Source organism: Marmota monax, unplaced genomic scaffold, assembly GCF_021218885.2.
Source record: "Marmota monax isolate L192 unplaced genomic scaffold, Marmota_monax_Labrador192_F-V1.1 WCK01_AAM20220418_F8-fsc00005, whole genome shotgun sequence".
NCBI classification, from domain to species: Eukaryota; Metazoa; Chordata; class Mammalia; order Rodentia; family Sciuridae; genus Marmota; species Marmota monax.
This window is the reverse complement of record NW_026692254.1, coordinates 15,079,864-15,105,407: the sequence shown is the minus strand read 5'-3', so window position 1 is coordinate 15,105,407 and position 25,544 is coordinate 15,079,864. Positions and strand designations below refer to the sequence as shown.

The 25,544-nt window shown below is 38.5% G+C and overlaps 1 protein-coding gene across 3 annotated transcripts in view; it reads right to left on the bottom strand.

The window, feature by feature from the left end:
• The window catches only part of Lins1 (lines homolog 1), a 71,880-nt gene that overhangs the window by 21,971 nt on the left and 24,365 nt on the right, over positions 1 to 25,544 (bottom strand). The window contains exons 7-8 of one of the 3 annotated variants that reach the window (XM_058576820.1): positions 25,383 to 25,449; positions 18,782 to 22,606 (exon numbers count right to left, since the gene is read on the bottom strand). The exons of 1 other annotated variant lie outside the window; for it this stretch is intronic. In XM_058576820.1, the coding sequence (XP_058432803.1) occupies positions 22,598 to 22,606; positions 25,383 to 25,449 (76 nt within the window). In that variant the 3' untranslated portion in view covers positions 18,782 to 22,597. Of the gene's footprint in view, positions 1 to 18,781; positions 25,450 to 25,544 lie in introns of those variants that run through there. One more of the 3 variants, XM_058576816.1, reaches the window with a different exon arrangement.

Here is a 25,544-nt window from a genome sequence, read left to right as displayed (position 1 = left end):
AAAGAGCCCCACCCTTACATTTGGACCTCAATTGGACACACCCCCCCCTCTGGTCGTCCTCTGATCACACTTCTCCTGTGGGGTGAGGAGTCCACAGACACAAGGGGACATACCCATCTACATACTGTGCCCCCTTTCTGAACTTGCTAGGAGTACCTTGGATCCTAGAATTCTCTGCCCAAAGAGATCTGAGCCCAGTTTCAGAGCCTGGATGGGCTCTTTCCCAAGTCTGTCCACATAAAAGTAATAGTATACTCTTAGGCATAGGGAGCAAAAAGGAGACTCTTGGGGTATAGGAGAAGAACAACTAAGTTTAGACACCTAGAATAGAATGTCCACACACATGTGCACAAAGCTCCTAGCCAAGCAGAACAGAATTGGGTCTGGGAAGAGGGTTAGGGCTAGGGTAAGAACTAGATGCCTTCAATAGTACTGTGGCCTTTGGCCCCTAACGTACCAGGGGTGGTCTTGCACTTGGTGCCTTAGGATAGGTCTGTAATTCCAGAAGCCCCAGGAATTCTGGAAGTCAAGTTCAGACTGTGTAGCCACCTACAGGGTTTGATAGCATGACCAAGAGCGAAATCTTCATAAAATTTTGATTGTCCAGCTGAACCACTCCTTCCCAGATAAAGTTAGTAGGAAGTTAGCGATTCACTCTGTGGCTTACTAATGGCTCCTAGTTCTCTTTATCAGCAAGCTACCTCCTTACTATTTATTCTCTACTCCACTAGAAAGTGGGCTGGGAAAGTATATTGAGTTTTCAACGGCTTTGCTATTTAGCAACATTTTGGGTAAAGTGAAGAAAATGATAGGCTAATAGTGGAGTGTTGGCTTGAATTTGAAGCCTTCTGCCTGAATTCCAATTGCCCTTTTGGAACTGGGTATGTGAGGAGTGTGGGAGATGGGGCAAAGTCCCATGTAAGCTAAAGACAATTGGTAAAGGGGAAAGTATAAGATATGTGATTCAGATGCCCTGTGGCATGGCTATCTGGTTTTGCAGCTGAAAATTTGGAATAATAATACCACCTTTTTACAGACCATCACAAAAATTAAGTGAGATAATTAAAATTATAACTAGCAAGTGGATATAACACATCACAGGTAACAAAGTTTCGTATAAAAGAACATACTCATTGAATTTTCACAACACTAATTATTCATAGCTTCCAATTTGCAGGTAAAAAATGAAGTTGGAGAGATAAAAGGACTTGCTCAAGGTAACAGGGACAGACTCTAGGCACTGAGGGTGAAAACATGATTTCTCTGTGCATTACCTGACTTTGTTTTTCATCGTGACTGTATCTGTGAATGATTCTCTGCCACACAAGTGACCAGTTTTGACTGTCATTTCTTATGATTTTGAAGAAGTGTGGTTTTAAAAGTTCCTCTTTATAGGTGAGAAATTGGAGACTGGGATCCTACCAGGCACCATCATCTCTTCCTTCCATTAGTTAGGGAGTGGGTGTGGGGGAAGAGGCAGTGAGAGCAAAACAATGAAACCTTTACCAAACATCTTCCCTTTCAGAAAGAATGTTAATCTATAGTATCTTGCAGAGGATAACATGGTAGTTGCTTCTTTGCCCAAACACCAATCCTCCCCAGAATGTGAAAAACAATACCATATAACTGATTTTAAGTCAAAGATATAATTTCTCAAGTTTACAGCTAAAAAAACACAATAGTGGGGCTGGGGTTGTGGCTCAGCATGTGTAAGGCCCTGGGTTAGATCCTCAGCACCACATAAAAATAAATAAAATAAAGGTATTAAAAAAACAATATGTGATGGTTATCATTATACAAAATACATGTATTAAGATTTGAATTTGGTGTCAACATATCTTATATACAAACAGAGATATGAAAAAATGTGGTATATATGTGTATTAAGAATTATAATGGGGCTGGGATGTGGCTCAAGTGGTAACACGCTCGCCTGGCATGCGCAGGGCGCTGGGTTCGATCCTTAGCACCACATAAAAATAAAATAAAGATGTTGTGTCCACCGAAAACTGAAAAATAAATATTAAAAAATTCTCTCTCTTTAAAAAAAAAGAATTATAATGCAAAAAAAGAATAAATGTATAATGGCATAATTTGGTGTGAACATACTTTATATACAGAGTTACAAAAAATTGTGCTGTATATGGGTAATAATGAGTGTAATGCATTCCACTATTGTCATATATTAAAAATAAATAAATAAATAAACAATAGAGGTAAGATAAAATAAAATATAATGATAATTACCTTGAGGGTATGCGATAGCTTTTTACCAAAGGACTCTCGTACTTTTTCTATACCTATATCTATACTACAATGTCACATTTACATTCACAACATTCCTGCAGAAGCAGAAAAAGGAAAAACATAATTAATACACTAAACAATTATTTTCATAAGTTGCCTTCTGGCTCTTAAACTTTAACTCAGAGTTACAAACTGATGGTAGAAATTGGTGCTAGCCAAATTGGGATTCCCAATAGTTTGGTTTGACAGACATACATAATGCTTTAAAACAATTGGAGCTAACATTAAAATTCAGGAATTTTCACACAGACATCCAGAATTATAGCTTTACTTGAAAAAAAATCAGACGATATGGCAACAACACTGGAGCCACAGGCCTTAATTGGAGCACAAGGTTATACATCTGGTCCCTGCTAATTTCAGTCCCTGACTAGCATTTTAAGGCATTAACTTTGTTATTCCTTATGTTGCTAAGATTTATCAGTGTGAATTATATCTTCACAGTCAACATAATTTGAGAAAAGATAATAAAGGGCTGGTAAATATGATGGTTATGCCATAGTATGGTTTTCAAAGGGCCATTTGTGACTGTGGCTCTACATGTGAATTACTTGGGAGACATTTTAAAACTACATTCTCCACTTATCCAGGCCATTTCAATCAGGATCTCTGAAGTACTAGGTGCAATGTTGTTATTGTTGTGTATGTATTACAAACTGAAGTGTACCAAACAGTAAAGTCTAAAAGCAGAAAAGAATATTACTAGCACCCTAGACCCTTCCTCTGTGTCCCTGGCCCATCACTACCTCCCCTTCTTCAACCACCCCATCCCAACTTCTACCACTGTGGATTAATGTTGCCTGTTCTTGAACTTTACATGAATGAAATCATGTTGAATGCATCCCTTGCCATCTTGATTCTTTCACTCAAATTTTAGGACTGAGATGAATCCTTGCTGCTCCATGTAACAGTTGCTTATTTTCACTGGAATATTCCTTCATATGACTCTATCACTATCTGTTTTCCTACCCAATTGCTTTATGAAAATTTGGGTTGTTTTGAGTTGGGGGCTATAACAATTAATGTTGCTGTCTATGAACATTCTTGAATGTGTCTTTAGGTAAACATATGTATGCATCTCCATGGGCCATACAGCAAGCAGAAATGCCAGGTCATATGTCATGCTCATATTCAGGTTTTATAGCTATTGCAGATCAGTTTTCCAAAACTGCTGTGCCAATTCACACTCCCATGAGAAGATAGGAGAGTATAGGAGAGTTCCAGCTGCTTAATATCCTCACTGACATTTCTTGAATCTGTCTTTTAAATTTCATCCTTTCTGGTAGGTATACGGTAGCACTTCATTGTGGTTCTAATTGACATCCCCTGATAGCTAACAAGATTGAGAGTTTCGTGTGTTTCTTGGCCATTTGAAATGCTCTTTTGTGAAGTACCTACTCAAATCTCTTGCCCATTTTTCTTTTGTGCTGACCTATCTTTCATCTATTTCTGTTTTGGATGTGACTCCTTGTTGGTTACAGGTGTGGCAAATGCCTCTTTTCCTTCAGCAACTTTGATTTTGCTCTTCATGGCATGCTTGGAGAAACAGAAGTGTGTGCTTAATTTTAGTATAGTCCAAATTGTAGATAGTTTTTCATAATGTTAGTACATTTTGCGTCTTGCTGAAGAAATCACTGCTTACCTCAAGGTCATGAAAAAATTCTATTTTGTCATCTAGAACAATGCTCTTCAGTAGGAAACAAAAATGAGTGTAACATATATAACTTTAAATTTTCTAGTGGCTCTACTTTTTAAAGTTAAAAAAAGTGAAATTGGTTATACAGCCACGTTTATACATACTGCCATACTAGTGTCTGTTGTATAACCAATGTGATCCTGCAATCTGTACACGTGGGAATAATAAGAAAAAAAAAGAAAAAAGTGAATCTATTTTATGTAACCCAATATACCCAAATATAATTTCAACATATAACCAATATGAAAATTACTAATGAGATACTTTGGATCATTTTTCTAAAAAGTTTTAAGTATCTGTTCTATTTTATACTTCAAAAATGTCCTTATTGGAGCAGTTATGTTTTAGGTGCTTGATAGTCACAGATGAATGGTGTGTTTTACCTGTCACATCTAGATTAACACTTAGATCTAACTAAAATGTGAGGTAAGAACCAAGATTTTTTTCCATGTGAACTTTTAAGCAGTAATCTTTTCCTGTGATACCCACCTCATCAAAATCAAGCGTTCCAATATCTGGAGATTTGTTCTAGAATCTATAGCCCATTCTATTGGTTTATTGTGTTCTCTTCTAGTATATTTTTAGAAATTTCCTTGTTTTCAATTTTCATCCAGTAGTAAGAACCATTTCCAGTGGATCACCAAATTAATTAGTAGGTCCAGAAATTATATTTATAGAATAGAATAGAATGGAAAAAAAAGAAAAGAATATTCACCGAGCATTATTTGTAAAATTATTATTTTAGGAAATTGTGTGTGCATTCTGAGTTGAGATCTGGGAATTATTTCTTACTATCAATAAAGGTCAAAAAAGTTTGAAAATCACAGCAATAGCATAATCTATGAAACAACCACTTTGGGAATCCAACTTGCATATTATTTTACAGTCATCATCTAGAGGAGGTAGGAAGTTTTGCTCTTACACACTTGGTCATAGACCAGAATTCCACATAAAGCAGATCTCTCTTGGAAACAAGCCAGGAAAAGCCAGTTACAGACAATGGAACAGGAGGGGCTTGTGATGAGACCCTGAACTTTGAACCAAAACGTAATATGGCAATGATCCTATAATGTACAGATTACAAAGGAAAATTGGAAACTTGCACAAATTAAGTTTTCTTTTTTTGCTTCAGCACAGTGAATGTTTTTAAAGTTCTAATCATAGGTCAAACAGAAAACAAACTTTGTAGGACAGAAATCAAAGCCAATTTAGTTATTAAATCAAGTCAAGTAATCTTCATTATTGAAAAATGCTCTCAGAATTTCTTGCTTGGATCTTGAAGTGATTAGTTTATTGCTCAGCCTGTGTCAGGATCAATCTAATCAACAATTATTTATTGACTATCCAATGAAATATGTCTGGCAAAAGATTCAAGATTAAAAAGTAGGCCTTTTTCCAGCACACAAGTACCCCATAGAGAATTAAATACATTATCGCATATCATTTTTCTTCACTAAGTACTTCATTTCATATGGTTAAAAATTATTTCAAGCCCCTTAATATACCTTCACATAACCTAAATATATGCTGTGCCTATGAATTTCACATTTTCCCATTAATTAAAAATATATGAATCTTTGTTTCATTTTCATACTACACACATGCAAAAAAGTTGTGTGTGTGTGTGTGTGCACCAATTGGGGTTTTTTTTAAACATAATTTATTTATTTTAATTAGATTTTAGCTTAGTTCATGTTGCCAGCATTTAAAAACCTCAGTACAAGGACAAATCTTAAGGCAACATATATAGTTAGACTGTAAAATGATAGGATTGATGGTCTCACAGGGCTTAGGAAAATAAGTCCCGCTTACTTTAGAATGCCTTCTTTCATAGCACCAATTGTCTAGTCTGTCCAGGGCTTCCACAAAGATTTCTTCAATTACCCTGGGTTCATGAAGTAAATAAAACCAAAAATTTGGGCTGCACAAGATCAATATGGTTGGTGCACTGGGTATAGAAGTGTTTCCAGGAAAAGGAAGAATATAACTACACTATATTTCAGAGGGAGTTTCCCTGTATTTTTCTCTCCTATCTTTTGGCTACAATATATAGTTCTTCAGGATTCAAAATTAGGGATAGATTGAAAAAAAAAAAATTCTTGACGCCAACTGACTAACTCAATGAACTTGACTCTAGGCTTTTTGCCAGTAAACAAATCAATCACTTTTGTCCCAAATTCATCTTTACAAAGGTGTATATCTCTAGATCAGTCTTTGTATTTCATCCTTTAGTCCACACTGGGGAGGTTCTTGGAAGCTCAAAGCTATTGTGTGGATGGGATGATGTGGGGCCCAAATTAGATGAATGGCTGCCATGCTACCCTCTGTTTCCTGAGAAGTGAGTATTTTGGAAGCAGCCAGGCACCCTCCTCCTGTGTGCTACCAGCTCCTGGCAGTGCTTCTGCCATGGCTTTGGGGTCTCAGAAAAACTCACATTACAATGTGTGTGTTGTGTGTGTATGTGTGTGTGTGTGTGTGTAAAAGCATATATCTCCTGAGCTAATACTTTGCAATGATTAGCACAACAAATTTGTTTCTTTTTTTTTTAAACCTTACTGGGGATTTAACCCAGGGGAGCTGTACCCTTGAGGTTATATCCTCAGATCTTTTCACTTTTTATTTTGAGACACAGTCTCACTAAGTTGTTGAAGCTGGCCTCAAACTTGTAAGCCTCTTGCCTCAGCCTTCCAAGTCTCTAGGATTATAGGTGGGCACCAACGAGTTTGGCTACACACTGACTTTTTTTGGGGGGAGGGGTAGAGGGAACTGAACTCAGGGCCACTCAACCACTGAGCCACATCCCCAACCCTATTTTGTATATTTTATTTAGACACAGGGTCTCACTAAGTTGCTTAGTACCTTGCTTTTGCTGAGGCTGGCTTTAAACTCATGATCCTCCTGTCTCAGCCTCCTACACTGCTGAGATTACAGGCCACAAACTGATTTTAAGAAAGAAATGTCTGATGTCCCTGCTTTTTGCCTGATTTTTACTGTTTTGTGGGACTTTTAACACAAGACATTCACTACCCTGTTCCAGTGGGGTTTCAAAGTTTCAAAGCTGGACCAACTACACAAAGAAGGATCTCAATAACCATTAAGGTATTTGCAAAAAAATATCCCAGGGTGACATAATAATCCAGCAACAGAGGACAGTGAGTTCCCTGAAGGCAGGACTTGCAGACATTCCTATGCTTAGAAAATAATCTAGCACACCAAAAGCATTAACAAAAAATGGCAAAATAAAGAAGTGAATACTACATACTAGTGGCCTACCATTGGTCAGGGCATGTGGCAGGCACTTGGCATCTTATCTTTCTATTCCTCATAACAAAATCCTGTGTAGTGGACACTATCACGATTTCTGTGTAAGTATGGAAACTAGAGTTGGAAGAATTTCACTGACTTGCCTAGGTCACAGTAAACAGAAAGCAGCAATTTGTGTTTAAATCTGTCTTTCTGGTCTGTGTTCTCTGTCCAGCATGCTGCGCCTTCACCCCAACAGTAGAAGTAAACTATAGATTGACTTTTGGTCTTTTGCTATAAGACACTAAGTTAGAATGTTCGAATATTATTGTGGGTTCAGAAACTCTTCCATGGGTTGAAGACCCTGGAGGGCTGATGGCACAGGATGGGAGAAATTAGAGAGGCTCAAATTATGTCTCTCAATATGCACAGAGGCAACAAAATTTGGGCTTTCTCACTTCCCTGGTATATCACTGTAAATCTCACTAAACTTAAATTTCCTCATCTCTTTGAATTAAATGGAAAAATGCATACACACATAGCAATGACCATATGTAGACTATAATTAATAAATTATAAATAGGTTATAAACAACAAATGTCAAGTATAAGTAAGCCAGAATTACCTTCAAACTCAGTAAATTAATTTGATCAATACTTTAGAAAAAGGCACCAGTATTTTTTTTTAAGTGTAGTTGGACATAATGCCTTTATTTTATTTACTTGTTTTTATGTGGTGCTGAGGATCAAACCCAGGGCCTTGCACGTGCTAGGCGAGCACTCTACAACCCCAGCCCCAGCACTGGTATTTTTAATGGGAGGATCACACAATTATTATCCGTATGAACAAATGCCTATTATCTCTTTAAGGAATTTACCCCTTTGGCCAGTAATTCTAATGATGAAATTTTAAGGGGAAATTCTTCTTAAGTAAATAAAAAGCTTATAGGCAGACAGATTTGAAGAGGTAAAGTATAAAGTTTGTACCCTGTATCTTCACGCATGGTAGAGATGGCACTTTAACATTATCAATTGATGAATAAATTAATATGCATCATCTGGGAAGTCCCAGAGGTTTCCTTCCCTAGCTCGGTATAAAGATTTTCAGAAAATAAAAATGCTGGGGCTGGGGCTGTGGCTCAGCAGAAAAGCACTTGCCTGGCATGTATGAGGCACTGGGTTCGATTCTCAGCACCAAGTAGGAATAAATAAAAAATAAAGGTTTATCAACAACTAAAAAATATTTTTTTAAAAAATGCTTAAAAGAACATCTTTGCTAAACACTTGCTGGGATTAGAAAAAATAAAGTTCTGTTTTGTTTTGCTGCATGAAGCTGGCAGTTTTAGAACAAAACAGCTAATTTCTTCTGGGCACAACTTTGACCATAATAGCCCTCAAGACAGAACTAGCTCAAAGACATTTGTCACCATGAGGTGAGCAAATCCTGCCTTGCTTTACAATTGAGGCACTATGAAATGATCTAAAATGGCCTTTGCCATGCCTCCTGGCCAACATTGGTGGTCACCCTTTTCATTTCACTTTGAGTCAGACTTTCCTAATAAATTGAGTTAATGCTGAGCATTCAGCCTCCTGTGCGTTCACTGCCTAAACCATTCTTCCATCCCTTCAGTGAATCAGTGTAAACTCACGAAAGAGTAACATAGGTCTGAAGTAGAAACATGGACTCGACATTTCCTCTCTACTTCAATTCTTTAAGCAGCTGCTGCAAGTCTTTTTCTCTCTCTCTCCAAAAACATCATGGCAAAAATTTTGTGCTCTCCACACCCCCTTCTCTTTCTCTCTCTCTCCCCCCACTTTCCACACACACACACACACAGAGTCAAGGCCACCTTGTATGGAAGTTCTCAAGTATTAACACCACCAACCAACGAGGTAGAGACAGTGCCTACCTTTTGGAAATGTCAATCGACAAAAGATACCCCTTGCTTGTGAAGAGCAGTTAGAGAGAAGTTTCCAGCATTGTAGCCAGCTTTGTTCTCATCGGAGAGCAACACACCTCATCTATGTGTAAGCTCTGAAATTCTTTCAGAGACCCACCCTCGAAAGTTGCAAGTCAAGATTTCTGACTGAGGATAATTGAGTGACGTGAGGCAAAGCTACTGGATGGCACTTTCAGGTTCTTCCTGATGGGATGTTACTTCCTGTTTCACCACTTGGAGAGGGGAAAACTGGAGTTCAGTCAGACACTGAATTACAAGCACATCATTTGCCTTGCAGTCATTAGTCAACCACGGAACAGGATGATTTCGCTGTTTATGTAAAAAGGAAGGGGCTTATGCCGCTGCAGAGAGAAACCTGAAACACTGGGCAACCCTGCGCTCTGGTCTGTGCTGGTTTGACAACTACTATACTCTCTAGAAGCCTGAGAATGCCAGCAGAACTTTTTGCCAACTAAATCACCACCACCACCACACCACAAAATTCATTCACTATGGAGTGTCAATCCACAGAAATGGGATTTCTCCCCTTGATTCCTGGTAATGGGGAAAAAATTGCTTTTTTGAACTCTATATCATCCAAAAAGTAAAAATGTCTGGAAAACTTTTTTTTTTTTTTTTTTAAGAACAGTGGAAAGTAATTTGCTTTTGTTTCAGTCCCAAAGACTAGTCATCACAGACAAAGACAAACGCATTAGTATCAAGAAATAAACATTGTCTCTGTGTGCTTGAAGTACTTCAATTTCAAAGGCAAGTGTGTGTGTGTTTTAGAGTGTTTATTTGCAATGTTGTACCTCTTGGGACCATTTTCACTTTCTCTTGCTGAAGATGAAACAACTCTGAGCTTGGATTATTTAAAAGTGCTTTGACAAGTGAGAAAGCCTCAACAAGTTGATTCAAGTATCACTTGTAAACCAAATATAGTGTCCTAGGTTCAGGCAGCTCCGCCTACTCAGAAAGCCCGATTCAAAGATCTCATTAGCCATCTTCCACTGCTAAGGACTTTTTTCTTTTTCTGTCGGCTGATAGATGACAGCAAATTTTAAAAGGACTGCAGATAGATACCAGTATCAACTCCATTGAAACTCTGAAGTTCCTCAAATTTTGCTAATGAATTTAGATCAAACAAAGAGGACTGGTAAAAGCCCCTTCAACACTAGCTCACTCTACTCTTCCCAGTCTGCCTTTTTCTTCACAGACTCCTTTTTCTCTTAAGGAGTTCATGGATTTGAAAAAAAAAAAAAAAAAAAAAAAAACATTAGATAGAAGGGTGGAACTTTCAGTGATTGGTTACTAAAGCTGGTAGGTTGTCAATCAGGTCTTGATTATTCCTTGCCAAGGACTGGAAAATCTCCTTGGCTTCCCGACATGGTCTTCCAAGTTCTGGTCCACTTTTTCCAATTGCCCCTAGCTTATCTTCTTAATTACACCCCCCCCCCTTCTCATTCCTCTTTCCCCTGCTGACAAGTCTCTACCAGCCACCTTCCTCCTGTAAGATCAAGACCAAACTCCGGAGCATGACACTGCTTCAGGTCTCCTTTTGCCCCTTCTGGCTGTGTTTCAGGCAAAAGGATCTGGCAACTTTCAAGCCCTTGCTGCTTTTTCTGTCTTCTCTGACTCCTCCAGCTTTTCAAACAATACTCCAAATTGTGAGCATCCCACATTCACTGGGGAAAAGAATATTCCTGAACCCTATTCAGATTCCTTTCCTCAGACTGAAACAAGCTAAAAGATTACTATAGAACCATCTTTAAAAATACGTTTTTAGTCAAATGTATAATGAAATACATGTTATCTGACAATGAAATATAATGTTCAAATAAAATAGGAACTATTTATTTACACAAAGTTCAATGCCTCCTATACAATCTAAAGATCTCATTAGTATCTACTATCTTTTTTTGTTTTTGTTTTTGGAGAGGGGAACTGAACCCATCACATGCTAAGCATGTGCTCTACCGCTGAATCACACTCCCAGCCCTATCTATCATAGTTCTTGGATTACAGTCAAGGTGTATTTCCTCCTTTTTCAGGAAACAATTGTGAACGGGAGACCATAGCACAATCCATGCTAGAGGAAGGAAAGTGAGGAATTCTGCGGGTTGGTTGAAGACCTCAGTGAGAGCTATGGGTCTATGTGTCAGCCTTCTGTGTTTCCTACAGCTCCTCTGATGAAGATAACCTCAAGGCACAGAGGCGAAAACAAGTATGAATATGATTCTTTCAGAATTCTTTTTGTCTTTTGCATTTATCAGTTCATTGCTAATAGAAAAGAGAGCTCCTGGAAGTATCATGGAAAAAGCAAGATGCATACAAAGTTGTCATTTCTTCTGGGTAATACTTAATTGTATTGTTATGAGAGAACTTCAGGAGTAAGTGGAAACATTCAATCAGTTATATGTTAAATCCTCAATAGGTATTTAGTCATTAAGTCAAACCATTAGAATGTTAAACATTTATTGCATTTAAAAAAGTAAATATCACACCTCTGACCAATGAAATGTAGATAGTTAAGTGTGACATTGGAGTGATTTTGTGGGAACAAAAAGGAACATATTACAAAACGGCTATTTTTGTACACAGAGAAAACTGGATATTAAATGTTATTGAAGTGAGTTATGTGTGAAGTACCTGCCTACCTGGTTCATTTTTTCTTAGTAAAATAAAGGAGAGAAATAAGAGTGAAATAATGGAGGTGCATTAAGTGGATGGGAAGCAAACCCACTCAAGATTCTGGAGGGCCACTTAGGAACTCAGAAGAGGTAAAAGAGATTAAGCAGGATGCAGGGAAATGGACTCTGGGCCCCTGCAGGAAGAGAACTAGATATCATGCCAAACACTCCACTAGCCAAAAGCAAAGGTACACAGCTGCCTAGAGTACAGACACAGAAGGAAAGAAAGTAGGGCAGTTTCTGATTGTCTAAGCTGCATGTTATATTTTGAGCCAATCCTTAATCAAACTTTCTAGAGAAGAAAAAAAAATAAGTTAGAATTGACCTGTGTTTTCCTCAAAGAAAGGAATCCCTTCCAACCAACTAAATGTATAGTTTTGACCATATTGTTCTTACTGAGCAAGGCAAATTTTCTGAGTGTTTACTGTCAACAAACTCTATTTCCTTCTAATGTTCAATCTTATTTTCACAGACTTCAAATGCTAAGGTTTGCTCACAGACAGAAATTTTATATCAAAAATGCTACTAAACTATGTATACTTTAATAGGTGGGTGGGGAAACTCCTAAGGGACATAATGAAACAAATGTTCTCACAAATGGTCCCCACCATCCTGGGAATTCCTAAGGAACTTGCCTTAGATGTCTTTATGGTGTTGGTACATTTTTATGCTCAAATACAATTGAGGAGATGGACTCTCATTTAACACTTCATGTCCCACCTTCATGAAAACACAAGCTGTAGCTTTTAAATGAGGAGCTAAGACTACATAATATGGAATCAGGAAAAAGAATAGGCAGATAAAGTTTTCATCACCCCAAATAACTAATCCCATGTTTGTCTCAGACCATAAGCAGATCTTGGTAGGGTCAGCATCTGTAATCCCTTTATCCAATATTGTGTAAGGCATCTCAGTAAAGGGACTTATGAGAGTTGCATCAGCACTAGACAGGTAGGAAGAAATAGGAGGTAAAGGGGAGATTAGTGTTCAAATAAATATTTGGGCTCTCCATGCTATGTCATATGTGAATAAGACAAAGAAACAAAATACATCTTATTCATTCATCCAAGATATATATTGTACAAGATGCTTGAAATACAAAGATGAATACAATGTCATTGGCCTCCTAAATTATGATCTAGCTTTCTCTTCCTCCTGTTCCACCTCCTATCCCATACCCTACTATGCCACCTGTTAACAAACAACTGGGAGAACTGCTGGGGAAACTGGAGACATCCAAGAATGGACCATTATTCAGCCCAGGCTGAATCTCTGATGGGATTTTTAAAGTAGGCTGAAGCACCCTAAGAAAAACACAAGTGAGGCTATATGTTGTGGTGTCAGCCAGCTAAGACCCATTTCCAAGAACAAGACACTTGTACCTTCTGCCTTAACAAAAGATTTGGTTACTCTAGCACAAGAGAAATGTGAGCTTGAGGTCAGGGTGCAGGGCTTTGGCTGTTTAGCCGGCTCAGTCATTCTGATCATTTCCATGCTTTCTCAAGGGAAATGTCAACACACTTCCTCCTCTCCATTACTTTTGTGCTGCTGAAGCAGTGATGGTGAACTGGACATCACAGGAGTGACCAGGTGACCAACAGTGGTGTTGAGATATATTCCAATCTTAGGAGGTTGTTTCCTTTGTTTTTTTGCTCCAAGAAAGAGGGGAAGAGAAAGAGAGAAAGAGAGGGAGGGAGGGAGGGAGGGGGAGAGGGAGAGGGAGAGAGAGAGAGAGAGAGAGAGAGAGAGAGACAGAGAGAAAGCAAGTGCTGCCCTCCTGCTTACCCCTACCAAGCAACCTCAAAACACAGCCTTCTTCGCTGGAGCAGCTACGCTTTTTTTTATTTTTATTTTTTCCTGTTGCAGCACTGGGGATTGAACCCAGGGCCTTGAGCATGCTAGGAAAGTGCTCTACCTCAGAGCCACACTCCCAGCCCAGAAGTTATGATTTCTTTTACAAGTTCCATTAAATTTAAACCTCTTTGACTGTTTATTTCCTAACTGGATGCCAGAATTATGATCCCCACCTTATTCTCCATCATACCCCAATACTAAGCTGCCCCTCAGTGAACTAGGAGCTATTCTAGCTCTGACCTTGACTCATGCCTCATCTGTGATTTCTCCTTATCCAAGCTCCTGCCATTTCCTCTAGCACATTGCCTATCAAATCAACCTTTCTCTTTCTTGAATCTTTACACTTAATCACACCTTAACTTCATTTTATATGCAGCCCCATAGTACAACACAAATAGTATAGCACAAATTACTTTTGTAATACCACTTGATCAGATGATGATGATGTGTGTGTGTGTGCGTGTGTGTGTGTGTTCATATGCACACACAGGCAGGCATGTGCCTTATTCCCAAGAGGCCATAAACCCTATGAAATCAGATCTTTTCCCAAAAATATTACAGGGTTTATAGAAGACATTTTATGTATATCATAGTATGAAAACATACTCTTATCTGAGGACAGTATTATACTATTATTTTATCTGATGGTTATCCACTATCTCACCCTCTGTTTTAAGCTTTATATACTTTATTCTTTTGCTTTCCTTCTTCCATGATTTTCAATATTTTTTAGTTGTCAATGGACTTTTTTTTTTTATATGTGGTGCTGAGAATCGAACCCAGTGCCTCACACATGCTAGGCAAGCCCTCTACCACTGAGCCATAACCCCAGCCCTTTTCCATGATATTTAATTCAATCAACAATTATAGGAAACTTTCAGTGAATAAGACAGATGTGGTTCCTGCTTTCTACTTACTTAGAGTCTACAGCTTTGGCTATGGCTGGAAAAAGCAAGCCCATTCCCTTGAATGGGGGCAGTCACCCACTCTCCCTCTGCTGGAGATTATCAACAGGTCAACTGTGCTTCCTGGCAAGTATGAGGGGTCCAATACTTTAGAAGGCATTAAAGGATACGAACAAAACACCACATACGAGTTGATTATGATCTGTTTCTTACTAGCTTCTACTTAGAACTTAAATTAGGAAAAAGAATCTTTTTTTGAAACTCTCTTGCATTAGGCTGGTTTTGAATTAGGAGTTCAGATGTCACCTAATCTGTTTCACTGTTGGGTGTTGTTGGAAAATGTTGCCTATAACAGGGATGATTTCTACTCACTTATCTCTTTTCTGATGGAGGCCTCATAGCTTCCATGAAACAATCCTATCAAAAACTATCTTCTCATCATATCGACCACGTGTAAAAATTAAGTATACTAAAAACTAATAATACATGCCACCATATGTTTAGATCAATATTTTGTAACTATAATGCTCATTCATTTAGACATGCATGGAGCTCCCATCACAGCCATTATGACCTCAGTAAGCATGGTTAAAATAAAAAATGGTTTGCTTGATCATGTTAAACTACTGCAGGGCCATTGAGCAAAATGGGATACTGGCCACTTACAACCGAATGTCTGCACTAAACAGAGGATAAATAGCATGGAGGGAAATTCTCTCCTAGAAATATAGTCCAAACTTTTAGCTACTTAAGTCCTCAAAATCAAAATTAACCGAGTCAATCAATAAGTAAAAATACAAAATATAAAATAATTATTATAATAATCATTAAATTGCCAAACTTTAATTTTTTTTTTAATTTAACAAGGCTGAAATGGAATTATCTGTCAATAATAACAGTCTCAAGACTGTTATTCAGGTCCTAAATTTTCTGAGAAAAATAATGTAATAACTGGATCAGACCAGAAAATTCTTGAACTGTTCAACTTTTTAACTGGGTTTTGGCAGGGACAGTGTAAAGTGAAGCTCTTTGTATGGTCACACATGGCAATAGTAGAGGTGATCTTTAAGTCATGCATATTTTTATGGTAACAATGATGGCTTACAGCTTCCATAATCAGTAACCACCAGAGTGACTGATCTCACATATTGGAGAAATTCTGCCATTTCATTCCTTAAGTGTCAGGAATAATCTATAGTTAATGTGATGGATCAGACACCAGAACACATGCCATATTAATGTTATGTAAAGTCAATGTAAAACATGAAGTTAATTAGGACAAAAATACTATTTGACTCTTCTACATATCCAATGATATAAATAATTAGTATTTAAAGTAATCACTACTGAAAAACCTCTTTGTATATATATATAACATATTTATCCTGGTCCAAACAAATAACTTAATTTTTTGTTGTAAACTACAGTAAGTACATTTTACATCATGAGTTAACATAAATGTGTGTGTGTGTGTGTGTGTGTGTGTGTGTGTGTATATATATATATATATATATATATATATATAATGCTATTCTTATCTATGTTATTTATAATGCACTTTATTGTCTATATTACCTATTCTAGTTTAATCTGACTCCTTAATTTAAAAAACTTTGGTTTGGACCCACTAAGTTGATTTCATGACCTATTAGTAGGTGATGACACATGATTTACACTGTGTCATCAGCTGCTTTACATTTTATACAACTCCACATGTTACATGTCATTCTAGTTGATTTAAAGACATTTTCTTTTTGCAGGGGGATGCAGGTGCTAGACATTGAACCCAGGGCCTACCCCTGAGTCCCAGTCCCAAAAGAAAACTTTGGGTGAGCAGCAAATATCCAAGAGTGAGTTAGGTCTCCAAACTATGACTACAAACAAGACAGTGGGTATCTTGTTCATCTTTGAGACTCCAACACCCAGAATCTTAGTAGGTCCTAGGCACATACTGGGCCTTGATAACTTTGTTGAATTTTAGAATAAACAAAGGGTGTGTTTTTAATGTTCGTTTAGACTCATGGATTAAAGATATTAATTTTCACTTGCCCTACTTAAAGAAGGCTTTGTGGCCAGCGGTAACAAAGATGTTGGTGGCACACAGAGTCCAGTTCAGACCACCAGCCCACTTGCACACAGGCTCCAGGGCTCCCTGCTGAATGCCTCGGAACCCAGCAGACGTCTAGACTAGCTCTCTCCTTAACTAGATGGGGTTAATAACGTGCAGAAAAAAAAAATGGAGGTAACCCAGCCACCCTTCTTTCTACTCCGCATCACAAATACCTGGGAAGGCAAAGCAAAGATGAAAAACCACTGGCCACCCAAGTCCTGAGACGTGCCTAATGGACTTTTTAAGGCTGACTATGTGAGGGCTGCAGTTAGAGGGGCGGCGACCCAGCCCCTGAGGACATGGCCTGCTGGGCCTGCTCCTGGTCAGAGGGTCCCAGGACCTGCGCTCGGCTTGTGAGGGGACAGAGACTCAGTCTTGGCCTGCGCGGGGACAGGGACTCTCAGCCTTGGTGGTGGTCTGAACCAGAGTGGGCAGGGCTGTGCCCTTGGCCAGGCCCCAGCTCATCCTTGGGTTTACCTTTCTCCTCCTGTCCTCAGGCCACGGAGCTTCCTCGAAGCCCGCGAGGCGGTCGCACCCGTTGCATCCTGGGAGAGGCCCCAGGCCGGGCGCTGGACACGTGGGTGCAGGGAGACCCCAGCGGGTCAGGCCATGCGCCCAGGGGTAGCGGCTTCCTTTATGGCTGCTCTTTCCTGTTGGGTACTTTATCTGGGCCACACTCACCTTGATGAGCCAGTTGACTTGGTGATATGGGCTTAAAGGGGCTAAGCCACTAGCCTGGGCTGCTCAGCTAGGTGGCTTTGAAGCTGTTATGTTTTATGATTGGAAACCCAGAGCCATTACACAATCTCTTCAGAGGGCAAATAACATTGTAACTGGTCTACAGCTTCCCGAGGTAAGGGAAGGAAGGGGAAGGTTTTCTAGAATAATTCTTTTAGCATCCATGCACTCTCTAAGCTGGCAAGCCTTAGCAGAGATTTCTCATTAGAAGGCTGAATTAACAGGACAGACTGATAAATAGAAGTTAAACAAATGGAAGCTACTGAAAACATCTCCAGCAATGAAGTGAAGGGCTTATTTTTCTGAATATTTGATTAAAATAAAAATCTATGAAAACTGGCACAGTGGCACACACTTGTAATTCCAGCTACTTGGGAGACTGAGTCAGAAGAATCACAAGTTTGAAGTTAACTCAGGCAACTCAGCGATCCTGTCTCAAAATAATTTTTTAAAAAGGGCTGGTGGGTGTAGTGTAGTTCAGTGGTAGGTCACCTGCCCAGCATGGACCATGCCCTGGGTTTGATTTCCCCAGTATCACCAAAAATAAATTTCTAAACAAATCCCCAGACAAACAGGTATATTTTCCAAATAATTAAAGGAGATAAATACAAATTACTAACAATCCATATGTAACCCAAGAGAAAACAAAGGAAACATCAAGTAAGAATAAAATAAGATGGAAAATATGGAATTTCCTGTATATGTGTGAGCTCGTGGGCCAGTAAAACTTGATCAAACAAGTGACAGGCTGTAGTTGCTGACCTCTGATATAGAGCCCAATGACAGGATGGGCATCAGGGAGTCGTGGAGGAGTGTTCTGATCCAGCTTCCACACTTCCTTGGATCTAATCAGGTAGTAGGAAAACTAAAGAGCTCGTATCTGGTTTTCATTTCTACTAACATGGATTCACCTTTAGAATAAAATTCATTTAATGTGTTCAATCTCAATATGTATTTGCCAAATGCCTCATTTCAGTATTTGGTTTGTATCTACATACAGCAAATATGTTAATTAATGACAAGAAAAATAATTTAAAAGGCTAACTACATGTATGCTATGCTTCAATGAAAAGCTGATTGCATTTATAATAAAAATTCCATTTGTTATGTGCTGCTTTTAAGTGATCAAACTAAAGTAATCATACTAAAACATTCAGATTAAAAGTGACACAATATCCAGGTAGAATCTGAAAGCCTCATCCCAATGCTCTTTTCTCTAGATACTACAGTGTTTCTTTTCCCCTCCCTCCCTCCCTCTCTCCCTCCCTCCCTCCCTTCCTTCCTTCCTTCCTTCCTTCCTTCTTCACAGCTCAAGCAGCAGAGCCAGGTGGACACTACTGACTGCATAAGGGTTCCAGCATCATCTGTTTTACATACCACTATTCCAAATGGCATGCTGCTGTGTTTGTGAATCCAATCTCCCACAGTGGGTATGTCACCACTGACCTACAGCAAATTGAAATGACACATTGTCTCTGGAGGTGGCTCTTTGTCATCCTCCATAGCAGACTATTAAAGAACTAAATAAGCAGCACTGTTTACTTTTCACAATGCTGTTAAAAAAAAAAAAAAAAAGCCTCTGATGGAATCCTGGAGGTTGCTCTCTCCTTGCCAATCCAGGAAGTACATAGTGCTCATTTCAGATCTGTTTTCAAATCCCCACCTGGAGATGTGTTGGCATGCTCTTTTGCCCATATAGGCTTTTCAGAGACTGCAGCTATTTCTGATTATTCCCAAATATTCTCTGATTCCATTATTAATTTGTAATAAAATTCACCTGTACAGGGGAGAAGTTGTTGCTAATTAATTTTATTTTCCAGTTAATCAATGAGCTTCCCATCTGGGTGATCATCAAATCATTTATTGGGCATGTTAAAAGTGAAATGTAATTAAGAGGGCACATGCCAGGGGCTGAAGCTATAGTACAGTGGTAGAACAGTTGCCTAGCACACATGAGGCCCTAGGTTCAATTCCCAGTACCTGCTCCTTCAAAGAGACCACGTACCATATCCAAGCAAGGAATACTAAATGTAGCAAAAATGATTTACTTGTCACAATCTAGTAGGTAAAGGAAACCTTTTCTTTATCATGGAGAAAACTAGCAAAATCATGAAAACAAAAGTTAAAGACAATTTACAGGAAAAAGAATAGAGAAAAATCCAATTCTGTTTTATGCAAGTAGGCTCTACTACTCATTGTGTTCTACAGAAAACAAAGATACCCAGTAAGCCTGGTGCAGTGATGCATTCCTGTAATCCTAGTTCCTCAGGAGGCTAAGGCAGGAGGATCACAAGTTTGAAGCCAACCTCAGCAACCTAGAATGTGTCTCAAAGTAAAATATAAAAAGGACTGGGGATTTAGCTCAGTTTATAGAGAACCTGTGAGTTCAATATCCCTGTACTGGGGGAAAAAGATAAACCTAAATGGTGATGCTCTGGAAAAACTGCCCTTCATTATAAGGTATTAAATAACTTAAAAAACAAAGTCACTAGCAATCACAAATGTACACTTGTGTGTTTACTTTTCCTGGACTTCAAAAGAGAATTGTGTTTGGTGGGAGACTTAGAACACTTAAAAAACACACAGATATGCAACTCAGCACTACTAGAAGTGTTTTTCACAGAAACCTAGTATTTTAAACCCTACCACCTTGCCTTCCATGATTAAGTAGGCTCTTGACAAGGATATTGGAAGGAAAGGAAATCCATATATCACATGCCATTTCTCAATGCTTCCAAGTACCAGAGAACTGTACTTTGAAAACAGAATTCCTGAAAAGGAAAATCACAAGCAACCCAGGCTATGTACAACATGTATTTTACCCAATGCACTAAGCAACTAGTCTATAGTTTAATCTACACTTGGCATAGCTCATGGTCAACCGCAAATTTAGAAAAGGATCACTGTTGGTTTTTCCTGTGCCTTACATAGTAACTACACTAGTGAGCTTCGCAATAGGAAGTGATATACTGTGATAACTGTAAAGGCTTTGGTCTGATTATTTCCTTAGAATAATCAGAAAAATTTTGAATTTGTTTGCTGCTCTGATCTATGAAAACATAGTTAAGACATTTTAATTAAATACAATTTTCAAATGACCATTTTAATAAAGCAAGGCAACATTATAGGCTGTCATAAGTGATGTTCGATATTTAGGTCATATATCCAAATATCTGGGCAGACCAAGTCCGCCAAATGTGGCACCACTGGGTTATATTATGCATTGGTGGGTGTGGGCCCAGCACATACCCAGGAAGAGGTGGGAGGATGGGCAGCAGGTCAAATCAGTTTATAGGGAATCCTTTTCATACTTGTGAACTGAACATCTTCAGTGATCATTATAAAAACTGTTTCTGACTTGGATGGCATTGTTTCCAGCCTTTCTGACATTCCAAACATGCCACCCAAAATTTCAGTATTCAGATGGTACAGAAAACACTAGTTGAAAATCACTGTCCCTGTGGTTTCTCCCTTCTACCTTGCACAGCACATTTGGGTCCAACTAAAAGTGCTCTCTCAAGTGCACCAATGCTTCAAATACTTTGCACCTAATGGTGCAAACCTTCAGTAGCTTCTCAGACCTGATCCTACTGTTCCTCTCCTCATTTCCTTCTAGTATTTCTGGTTTGCCTGCTGTCCAAATTTCTTTCATTTTCCTTCTTCTATCCAGGCTTCTATATATACCCTTTTCTATATATACCCTCAGGGATTATGATTTTCATAATATCTATATGCAAATGATGCCCATATTTTGTTCTAACATTGCCCTCCTGATATTTAAAAGACTTGTCTGCTGGATATCACCATATGTCACAGTGCCTTTAGTCACTCAGGTGAAAACAGATCTCATTTTCTTCTTCACAAGGCATTTTACTTCATTTATAAATAAAATAGCAGTAGCAGCATCCTAGCTATGCAAGGGAAAAATGGCTCCTTGTTTCAGGTGGATTCTCCTTCCTTTGTAAAATTTAATGTTTTTTCCAGTTGTATTTGTAGGCATTGTTTAAAGACTCAAAGTCTTTTAATTCTGGAGACTTTTCATAAATTTCTTTTGTACTTTTCCTCTTCCAGTCCTTATCCTACTTTCTCAATTATTGAAACTCATCAGCTGGTCCCTAGATTTTATCATTTCTTCATCCCATTTTCTAATTTCTTTGTCCCATTTCTAGACTTTCTATATTTCCTCAACTTAATTGTATAAATTTCTAAATCAGTTTTGCATTTTTGCTACTCTAAGAAGTATTTTTCTTCAATTGTTAAAATGTAATGTTCTTTACAATCTCTTACTCTGAGGATATTGATAGATTAACGTCTTCCTGTTTAATGTTTCATGTTTGTTTTGGCCTCAGCTTTTCATATCTGTACTCCCTACTCCCCACCCCATGCCTGACGATCCTCCATTTTTCAATCATTTGTAAGAATGGGGCACTTACATCTCTACACAGGGTGAGGTTTGCAACTGTGAGCTTCACAGTAGGGTGACTTGGCTAAATAATTTCTTTGGGGGTCCCCCTCCCCTTCCTATGTCAATATCTTTAGATATTTTCTCTTGGCTTAATTAGATTTCCCAGAAGTGTCTCTTCTAGGCTCTTGTCTGCAATTAGAAGTGTTCTGGGAACAGGAGTTGGGAGAATGCTGGAGAGGGAAGTCATTTTCTCCTGAGTCCCTCTGTTTCATTCTATTATTCCTATTCTCAGCTGTATCTGGTGTCTCCCTAATCCAAAGATTCTCTGGTTTACTCTCTTTGGGAAATAGGCTTCTAATCTGCTAAGTTTTTTTTTTTTTTTCTTTTTTGCTGGGGGGCGGGGGGAACAGTGAATAGAGCTTTAGCTACACAGAATAGGGCAGGAGATTGTTTCTTGAACAGACTTTCCAGCAGATATTGCTTAACAACTGTGTGGTGCCCTCTAAACTCCTGAGCCTTCAGGGGATCCACCATGTTAATCAGGCTGCTTTTCAGCTTTCCCTGTATCAGACTGAGGATTTAGTTTTCTTGGGTCTGCTAAGTCAGTTATTAATCATCTACTTACCTTTTAACTTTCAAAATTGCTTCCTCCCTTTCTGTTTTGTCCATGTGTGTCTTGTTGCTCCTGATTTTTGTCTCTTTACTATGTCTTAGGGTATCTGGAGGGGGAGAAGTGGATGTGATTGATATTCAGCTGGAAGGCCCGAGTGTTTCCAATGTCCTGGATTCAAAGGACTTCTATAGCAGATTCTTGCCAATCTTCCTGTTTGTTCATCTAGTCACTATATTTCATGGAAATTACTTTCTTTCTTTATTCAAAAATCTCATCAGCTCTCCACTGCCTAGAATAGTCAAAATTTCTGAGTGTGGTCTTGGATAATCTGACCTTAGGATACTTTTCTAGTATAGGACTCATTACACCATCATTCACCCATATCCAAAACTGCAACAATTTTAGTTTCAACAATTTAGTTTCAATGGTATCCATCACTTTCTGTCTTAAGGAAAAGGAATAAATTATGGAAAGGAGTGTGAGAAGACACTGGAACCAGACTACCTAGCTTAACTTAGCCATTAACTTAGCTCTACCACTTTGCCAATTGGATGATCTTAGGCAAGTTGCTTAATCTCCTCATCTGCAAAACAGAGCTCATAATAGCACTCACCTTCTAACATTACCATAGGGATTTGCAGAGCACTTAGAACAGTGGCTGGTATTTGGGAAATGCAATCTAAACATTACAATTACAATTCCCCACACATCTGTCTCCCATAGGAAATTATTAAGCTCTTAGAGAAAAATTTTATTTATTCAACATGTTTGGTGTACTTATGATGTGGCAGTTGTTAGCCAATGGGGACGTTAAAAAAAAAAAAAAAAAACTTGGCAAATGGGAAGACTGTTGAATAATGATTCAAACAGAATGTGACAAATGCTATACTCCAGGAAAAAAGAATAGTGCAAAAAGTGCAGAGACTACAAAGCAAGTAAAATCTAATGGTCCAGGACAGATGGGGAATTCTTTCTGACCTAACATTTGAGACGGGGCATGAATGAATATGTAGGGCAAATGCTGTGTTGCTAAGAACCATGGCAGGGAAGAACCACAGGTGGGGCTGAAAAGACAGGCTGGGGCCCATTGCACAAGTCTGCATGTCATTGTCTGGTGAGTGTTTGTCAACCTCACCATCCTAATACAATGGGTGTGCCACATGTTACTAACAATAGATGAAATGTGGCTACCTGACATTGTAAAAATAAATCAGGACACACTCCCAGGGTCTAAGAAAAGAAGCCAGACACAAAAGAATACATACTCTAGGATTCCATTTACATAAAAGTAAAAAAACCAGGTAAAGCTAATTGATGTTTCCTCCATTCAGGATATAGCTGTCTTTAAGGGTGGATAGTGACTGGAAGAAGAACTAAGGGGGACTTCTGGGTACCACTAGTGTGTTTTGACTGGGGTGCTGGTTCCACTGTCATGCCATTTCCGAAAATTCAACATTCTGTATACTCACGAACAGCTTTTCCGTGTCTTTTATGCTTCAAGTTAAATAGAGTATATTCATGACACTTTATGCTAACTTGCTTTTTATTGGGAGAAGGATTACAGATGGCCCTCTGGGAATCCCCTGGGAGCTCACTAGGTAGATAAATATTGCTCATTACATGTTCCTTTATGGCCTAATCTGAGAACAGCTTGTGGATGCTCTAAAAAACCAAGTATAGTCACCATATAACCAAGGGTCACCTTCAGCAACAGCAGGGCTTGGCATGTGTGTAATGAACTAACGTGCACTCAAAAGTCAGTTACACACTTGGCACTCCTGCCAGATTGCTTTCCCCTCATTTTATGTACAATAAAGACGGTGGTTTCTTATTAACCTTATAAAGAAATGTAGGCGCAAAACACATCTGCATTTGTAAAAGTTATAATTCATTCAATATTTATGTATCCTAGGGAACATTTTTTTCTCAAGTTTTTTATTAAAAAAATTTTTTTTAACCCAGTTACAAGCAAAAGAGCACAAAAAAATACGATAAGTCAAATCCATTTCAGATCTCTCTCTCGAGGTAACTACTGTGTTCTCTCTCTCTCTCTCTCTCTCTCACACACACACACACACACACACACACACACACATATATATTTTGGGGGTAGTATTGAGAATTGAACCCTGGGCCTTGTACATGCTTGGTAAATGTTCTACCACTGAGCTACATTTCCAGCCCCTTTTATTTTGGGGGGACAGGGTCTCTCTAAGTTGAAGAAGCTAGCCTAAGCCTAGCTTGCAAACCTCCTGCCACATTCTCCTGAGGTCACAAGCATGTACCACTATGCCTGGCTTCTCTTACACATTCTTAAATACACATTTTGTATGGTCATCCCTCTGTATTATGGATTCAATCATAATAGATTGAAAATATTTGAAAAAACATTACATCTGTACTGAATGTATATAGACTTTTTTCTTGTCATTATTTCCTAACACAATGTACATAGTATTTACATAGTATTAGGTATAAGTAATCTAGAAGGCTGTGGGTAGGATATGTGCAAATAGTATGCCATTTTATATAAGGGACTTAAATACCTGTGAATTTTGGTATCTTGGCAAGGTGTGTATGGATGGTGTAGGTACTGAAACCAACTCTCTGTAGATACCAAAGGATGACTATATAAATACATGGATGTGTATTACTCCTGCCCCACTACTTTTCTAAATAAATGGGTGCCCATTATATCCATCTATTTTTACAGGAGATGTTTCATACCTATAAGCATGGATATACTCATTCTTTTCACAGGTATACATTCCAATGATATTTCAAGTCTTTTGTGTTTTACAATGTGGCATTGAACATCCTTGAAATCACATTCTTTGATGTGCTTTTTAAGTTATGATAGAGCCAAGCATAGTGGCATATACCTGCAGTTCCTGATCCTCAGGAGGCTGAGGCAGGACAATCACTTGAGTCCAGAAGTTCCAGATCAGCCTAGGCATTTCAAAAAATAAAAATATTAAAATAAATAACTTATGGTAGAAACTGAATGAATGTGTATTTTTACTAACAGTGTACTTTTAACAAAC